The sequence below is a fragment of the Bos javanicus genome, chromosome X (assembly GCF_032452875.1).
Source record: "Bos javanicus breed banteng chromosome X, ARS-OSU_banteng_1.0, whole genome shotgun sequence".
In the NCBI taxonomy this organism is placed as follows: domain Eukaryota; kingdom Metazoa; phylum Chordata; class Mammalia; order Artiodactyla; family Bovidae; genus Bos; species Bos javanicus.
In genome coordinates this window covers 13765448-13773282 of record NC_083897.1, presented here as the reverse complement: position 1 = coordinate 13773282, position 7835 = coordinate 13765448, and the positions used below count along the sequence as shown (strand labels likewise).

At 36.9% G+C, this 7835-nt stretch overlaps 1 protein-coding gene across 1 annotated transcript; it reads right to left on the bottom strand.

Moving 5' to 3' along the window:
- Positions 1 to 732: 732 nt before the first annotated feature.
- Positions 733 to 1662, bottom strand: LOC133242893 (coiled-coil domain-containing protein 169-like). Its single transcript, XM_061409115.1, has one exon. It carries the CDS (start codon positions 1455 to 1457, stop codon positions 816 to 818), a length of 642 nt encoding a protein of 213 aa, XP_061265099.1. The 5' UTR covers positions 1458 to 1662; the 3' UTR covers positions 733 to 815.
- Positions 1663 to 7835: the final 6173 nt, after the last annotated feature.

Sequence of the window (7835 nt, the reverse complement as noted above, 5' to 3'; positions counted from 1 at the left end):
CTCAAGTTCTCATAATTTTACAGCAGAAGGGGACTGTGGCTTCCCTGGTGGCTCAGTTGGTAGAGTCTGCCTGCAGTGCAGGAGACCTGGGTTGGATCCCTGGGTCGGGAAGATCCCCTGGAGAAGGAAATGGCAACCCACTCTATTCTTGCCTGGAGAATTCCAGGGACAGAAGAGCCTGGTGGGCTACAGTCCGTAGGGTCACAAAGAAAATAAAGATGAGGTGAAGAGACTTTCCCAAGTTCTCATAAATTTACAGCAGAAGGGGACTATAGCCAAGCTGACTCCTGATTGGAGACTATTTCCACAATACCATGATGCTTCAAGTCAAAGTTGAAAATGCTTTGGGTTTGTAGCTTTACTTAAACCTTGGGTTTTAAAAAATGAGCATGATATAGCCTAAAATAGCACACAGTTTTGATGAACTCACATATTTAAGCTAACAGCCAACTATAAACCAATTATAATAACAATATTAGTATCAGAGTAGATAAAGGATATATTATTAAAATCAAGTGTAAGATAACAGCATTCAGGTTTCCTAGGATATTTTATGAATCACAAACACTGCTACTACATATTTTAGGGTCACTAAAATTACTTTCTAAAATATTTTTTGTAACTAGACTAAATTACTAAGAAAATTTCTTTTAGGCAGACAAAAGAACACACTACTGGAAGAGGAGCTTAAAGAGGTTTAATAGCTCTTTCTCATCTACCTCATTTCTTGAAAAATGTGTTGAACAGTAACTTCACAGTTTGAATATTACAAATGAAAAAAGGGAAGACATAGAGAACTCCATCCAGTTTTGGAATCATGGATTGAGTTTTGGAAGATGATTTGATCTTGTAATCTTTTTTGCTGGGCCTCTCTTGGCATTTACCATCTTCTGATTAGCAGGATTAGATCTCCCTATTTTCACTGGATCCTCTTTCATTCTATGCAGATTCACTGGTTGTCCTTTAGAAGACTGGGGTGAGTCAGAGAGCTGAGACATTTTAGCTAGGTACATACGATGTTCATCCTTCACCTTGCGGTAAGCCTTTGATTCTCGTTCCAGTCTAAGTGCACACTCTCTCACTTGACTTTCAAGCCTCCTTTTTTCTTTTTCTAGCTGTTTAAGTAATGTACTTAATGATTCTACTGACATCCGTTCATAGACACGAATAGAAGATAGTCTATCTGAAGGATTTCCACGGATTTTTTCCACTTTCTCTCTGAGACTAGCAATTTGCTTTTGTAGGTGATCATTCAGTTCAAGTTGTGCCTCATAACGGGCTTTCCATTCACTGCCTTCATAGTTAGAATTGAGTTTGTCTTCCAGTTCCACTATCTTTTGTCTTAATTCAAGTATTGAGATTTGCACTAAGTCTTTCATATGGATTTCTTCCAGTAACTCCAGTTTAAGGCAGTCAGTGCTCATACCTTCGAATCTGTCACCTCCTCTGTCCCCCATAGTGTCAGCTCAAGAGCTCTCCCACACGGTTCCCTTCAGCAGAGCTTACAGCAGAAGACTTGAAGGGACACTTGGAAGTTGGGGAGGACAAAGTGTTGTCATGAGCTGTTGCTATGGTGAAATGATTCTTAGAATCCTAGGTTGAATTTCTTTCCCTCAGCACTTTGAATATGTCATAAGATTGCCTTCTTGTCTCCACTGTTTCTGATTAGAAATCAGCTATTAATTTTATTGTGGTTTCTTTATATAAGGAATATAATTTTCTTCTCGCTGTTTTTGGGCTTCTCTCTTTGGCTTTGGCTTTCAGTAGTTTTTCTATGACCTCTCTAGCTGTAAATATCTTTGAGTTTGTGCTACTTGGAATTCATTGAGCTTCTTGAATGTGTAATCTTTGAAATCTGAGAAGTTTTCATCCAATGTTTCTTCAAATACTTTTTATGTTCCTTTTTTTCTCCACTCCTCTTCTGGAACTTCCATTATGCATGAGTGGTGTGTTCGATGGTATCTCAGTGGCCTTTGAGGTTCTTCAATTTTCTTCATTCTTTTTACTTTCTGTTCGTTAGATTGCTGTTGTTGTTTAGTTACTAAGTTGTGTCCGACTCTTTTGCAAATCTTTTGTGACCCCATGGAGACACAGGTTTGATCCCTGGGTCAGGAAGATCCCCTGGAGGAGGACATAACAACCCACTCCACTCTTCTTGCCTGGGAAATCCCATGGACAGAGGAGCATGGCAGGGTACAGTCCATGGGGTCCCAAAGAGTTGGACATGACTGAACAACTAAACAACAACAGTGACAGCAATTTGAAGTCTTTATGTACTAAATCTATCACCTAGGCCCTCTTAGAGACAATTTATATAAGCTTCCTTTTTTTTTTTTTTTCCGTGTAAGGGCTGCCCCTTGTTTAATTATTTTTTAATTTTAATTTTTTGTTTTTGTTTAGTGATGTGCTTGGACTAATTATGTAGTGTCTATTTCCCCTGTAGTGTGTGAGAACTGCCATCTGTGCTCAGTTGTTTTTTAGAAATTCTTGTTCTTATTTTTAATTTCTTCTTTCCCTTGTTCTCATTTTTAAGCCTAGATACCTAGAGTTAACCCTTAGGTTACCATAGTTTAGTGGTCAGCCAACTATTGGTCCAAGATCTTGTTTAAACACTTTGAGCCAGTAAGATTGTATATTTGTCAGGTCAAGTTGATTGAGCATGTTGTCCAATCTTCTATATGCTTAACTGTTTTTTATTTGCCTTTTATGCCAATTACTGGGGGAGATGTGTATGAATCTCCCAATCTGATTGTGAATTTTTAAAATTTCTTCTTTTAGTTCTGTTACTTTTTATATATTTTCTGACTCTGTTATTTAGGGTACATATAAATTTAAGATTGCTATCATCTCCTATTGAATCAAATCTTCTGTCATTATGGAAAGTCCCTGTTTATAATGCCAGTTCCCTTAAACTCTATTCTGTCTGATATTCACATAGTTATCCTGATTTGTTGTTTGGATGATATTGTTTTGTTATTTGTTTATTTTTGACCATTTTGAATCATGTCATTTAAAATGTGTTTCTTACAAATAAAATGAAATGTGTTTCTTGCAAGCAGCGTGTGGCTGACTCTTTCATAAATTGAACTATATTTTTAATTGGAATATTAATCCAATTACTATAATTATTGACACATTAAAGTTTATATCTGCCATCCTTCTGTTTCTTTCCTGTCTGTCATATCTATTGTTTCCTTTTTTTCCTTTTCTTATCTACTTTTGGATTTATTAAGTTTCTTTTAAATAAGCTTTTAATTTCGGAATAATTTTAGATTCACAGAAAAGTGGCAAAGTAATACAGAAAGTTTCCATACACCCTTCACTCAGTTTCAAATTCCTGTAATGCTATCATTTATTGAAATTTTTAAAATAACATTGTTAACTAAACTTCAGATGTTGTTCTTATTTCACTAGTTTTTCCATTCATGTTCTTTATCTGCTTCAGGATCCTATCATCACTACCACATTGCATTTAGTTATCCTGTCTTCTTAATCTCCTCTAATTGGTGACAGTTTCTCAGTCTTTGTTTTTCATAACCTTAACAATTTTGAGCAGAATTTGTCATATACTAAGTAAAATATCCTTCAGTTTGGGTTTCTTTAATGTTTTTCTCATGATTAGATTGGGATATTGGGCTTTGGGAAAGAATACCTCAGAGATGAAATGCCTTTCTAATCACATCATATCAAAGGGTACATGTTATCAACATGACTTATCATTGGTCACATTAACCTTGACTAAGGTGGCGCCTGTCAGGTTACTCCACAGTAAAGTTACTATTTTTTCCCCTTCCCATGCTCTATTATTTTAAAGTGAGTCACTAAGCATGATGTGTTTTTTATTATTCTAGTTTCCATCGTTTCAAAGAAGACAATGGCACCCCACTCCAGTACTCTTGCCTGGAAAATCCCATGGACGGAGGAGCCTGGTGGGCCGCAGTCCATGGGGTCGCTAGGAGTCGGACACGACTGAGCGACTTCACTTTCACTTTTCACTTTCATGCATTGGAGAAGGAAATGGCAACCCACTCCAGTGTTCTTGCCTGGAGAATCCCAGGGACGGGGGAGCCTGGTGGGCTGCCGTCTATGGGGTTGCACAGAGTCAGACACGACTGACGCGACGCAGCAGCAGCAGCAGTAATACATTCTTTTTCTTTCTTTTTTTTTTCTTTTATTTTTTTCTTTTTCTTTTTTCTTTTATTTTTTAACTTTACAATATTGTATTGGTTTTGCCATATATCAACATGAATCCGCCACAGGATGGGGAACACATGTATGCATTCTTTTTCTTAACCATTAAATATTTTTCTTCCAGTTTTATTGAGATATAATGAATACATAGCACTGTATAAGTTTAAAGTGCACAGCATAATGACTTGACATACGTACATCATGAAATGATTATCACAATAAATTTATTGAACATCAATTATCTCATATAGATACAAAATTACAGAATTAGAAAAACACTTTTTTGTGTGTATGATAAGAACTCTGAGGATTCACTGTTAACTAACTTTTGTACATACAGCAATGCTAATTATATTTACCATGTTGACATTACATCCCTAGTGCTTATTTATCTTACAGCTGACAGCTTGTACTTTTTGACTGCCTTTATCCAATTCCTTCTTTCCCCACCCCTTGCCTCTGGTAACCACAAATTTGACTTCTTTTTTCTATGAGTTTGTTTTTGAAGCATAATCGGCCTACTACACTATGTTACTGCCTGTTACACAACATAGTGATTCGCTATTTTGGTACATTTCAAAATGATCACCAAGATAAGTCTAGTTATTGATATGATATGTCACCATACAAGATATTAGTTATTGACTGTATTCCTCACACTGTACATTTCATACCATGACGTTTATTTTGCAGATGGAAGTTTGTACCTCTTAATTTCCATCACCTATTTCTTTTCTCCTCCCATCCCTCTCCCCTCTGGTAACAACTTGTTTGTTCTCTGCATCTATTACTGTTTCTGTTTTGGTATGTTTGTTTATGTATTTTGTTTTTTTAATATTTGACAGATAAGTGAAATTATACAATATTTGTCTTTGACATTTCCCTTAGCATAATACTCTCTTGTTGTTGTTTAGTTGCTACATCGTGTACAACTCTTTTGCAACCCCATGGATTGCAGCCCACCAGGATCCTCTGTCCATGGGGTTTCCCAGGCCAGAATACTGAAACGGGCTGCCATTTCCACCTCCAGGGGATCTTGCTGACACAGGGATTGAACCTGCGACTCTTGCATTGGCAGGCAGGTTCTTTACCACTGAGCCAGCAAGGAAGCCCATGATACCCTCTAGGTCCATCCATATTGTTGTATATGGCAAGGTTTAATTCTTTTCTTGGCTGAGTTACACTCCATTGTGTGTATATATACACCCCACATCTTCTGTATCCATTCATCTATCAATGCACAATTAGGCTGCTTCTGTGTCTTGGCTATTTTAAATAATGCCACAATAAACATAAGGTGCGTACATCTTTCCTAATTAATGTTTTGTCTTCATCAGATAAATACCCAGAAGTGGAATTACTGGATTGTATAATGGTTCTACTTTTAATTTTTTGAGGAATCTCCATACTATTTTCTATAATGGCTTCACCAATTTACATTTCCATCAACAGTGCAAAAGGGTTCCCTTTTCTCCATGACCTTGTCAACACTTGTTACTTGTTGTCTTTTTTGATAAAAGCCATTCTGACAGGTGTGAGGTGTAATTTCTTTGTGATTTTGATTAGCATTTCCCCAATGATTAGTGACGACTTCCCAGGTGGCTCAGTGGTAAAGACTCTGCCTGCCAATGCAGGAGACACAGGTTCGATCCCTAGGTCAGGAAACTTCCCTGGAGAAGGAAATGGCAACCCATTCCAGTATTCTTGCCTCGGAAATCCCATGGACAGAGGAGCCTGGCGGGCTATAGTCCACGGGGTCACAAAGAGTTGGACATGACTGAAGTGACTGAGTACCCATACACACATGGTGACTGGTGATATTGAGTGTCTTTTCATGTGCTTGCTGGCCATCTGTATGTCTTCTTTGGAAAAATGTTTACTCAGATCCTCTACCTATTTTTCAATCAGGTTGTTTTTTTTTTTTTTTTGATGTTGAGTTAATACATTAATTCTTTGTATGTTTTGGATATTAACCCCTTATCTGATGTATCGTTTGAAAATATCTTCTCCCATTCAGTAGGTGGCCTTTGCTGCTTGATAGTTTCCTTCACTCTGCAAAGATCTTTTAGTTTGATGTAGTCCCATTTGTTTATTTTTGCTTTTGTTTCCCTTGCCTGAGGAAATATATACACACAAAAAAATTACTAAGACTGATGTCAAAGAGCTTACTGCTTTTTTTAAAAGAAGTTTTATGGTTTCAGGTCTTACATTTAAGTCTTAAACTGTTTTGAATTTATTTTTTCATATGATGTGAGAAAGTAGTCCAGTTTGATTCCTTACCACGTAGCTGTCCAGTTTTCCCAATACCAGTTACTGAAGAGGTTGTTTTTTTCCCTATTGTATATTCTTGCCTCCAGTATTGTAGATTAATTGCCCATGTAAGTGTGGGTTCATTTCTGGGCACTGTATTCTATTCCACTGATATTCGTGTCTGATTTGTACTAGTATCATACTGCTTTGATGACTGTAACTGTTGTATAGTTTGAAATCAGGGACCGTCATACCGCCAGTTTTGTTATTCTTTCTTGAAGTTGTTTTGTCTATCCAGGGTAATTTTTGTTTCCATAAACATTTTAGAATTATTTGTTCTGCTTCTGTGAAAAATGTCATTGGTATTTGATAGGGATTACATTGAATCTGTAGGTTGCCTTGGGTAATATGATCATTTTGACAATATTAATTCTTCTAATCTATGAGCACAGTACATCTTTCCATTCATTTGAGTCCTCTTCAGTTTCTTTCATCAGTACCTTATACTTTTCCAAGTACAGTTCTTTTACCTCTTTAGGTAGGTAAAAGATATTGCAGATATCTTATTCTTTTTGATGTAACTGTAAATGGAATTGTTTTCTTAATTTCTCTCTCTGATTATTTGTTGTTAGTGTATAGAAATGTCTCAGATTTCTGTGCATTAATTTTGTATCTTGCAACTTTATTAAGTTCATCATGAATTCTAGTAGTTTATTGGTAGCATCTTTAGGATTTCTATGTATAGTATCATGTCATCTGAAGATAGTGACAGTTTTAGTTCTTCTTTCCCAATTTAGACTCCTTTTATTTCTTTTTCTTGTTTGCTATGGCTAGGCCTTCCAATATTATGTTGAATAAAAGTGATGAGAATGGACATCCTTGTCTTGTTCCTGATCTTAGAGGAAATGCTTTCAGCTTTTCACTGTTGAGTATAATGTTAGCTGTGGGTTGGTCATATATAGCCTTTATTATGCTGAGGTATGTTCTCTCTATACCTTCTTTGTTGAGAGTTTTTTTTTGTTTGTTTGTTTTTAAACTGATTATATTTTATTTTTTTCTGTGCTGGGTCTTTGTTGCTGCACACGCTTTTCTCTAATTCTGGACAGCAGGGCCTACTCTCTAGCTGAAGTGTGCAAATTTCTCAGCGCAGTAGTTTCTCTTATTGTGGAGCAGGGCCTGTAGAGCACTCAGGCTTCAGCAGTTACAGCACATGGGCTCAGTAGTTGTGGCTCCCAAGCTGTAGAGCACAGCTTCAATAGTTGTGGGACACAGCTTTAGTTGCTCACGGCACGTAGGATTGTCCCAGATCAGGGATCAAACCTGTGTCTCCTGCACTGGCAGGTGGATTCTTTACCACTGAGCCACCAGGGAGCCCAAGAGAGCTGTTTATTTTT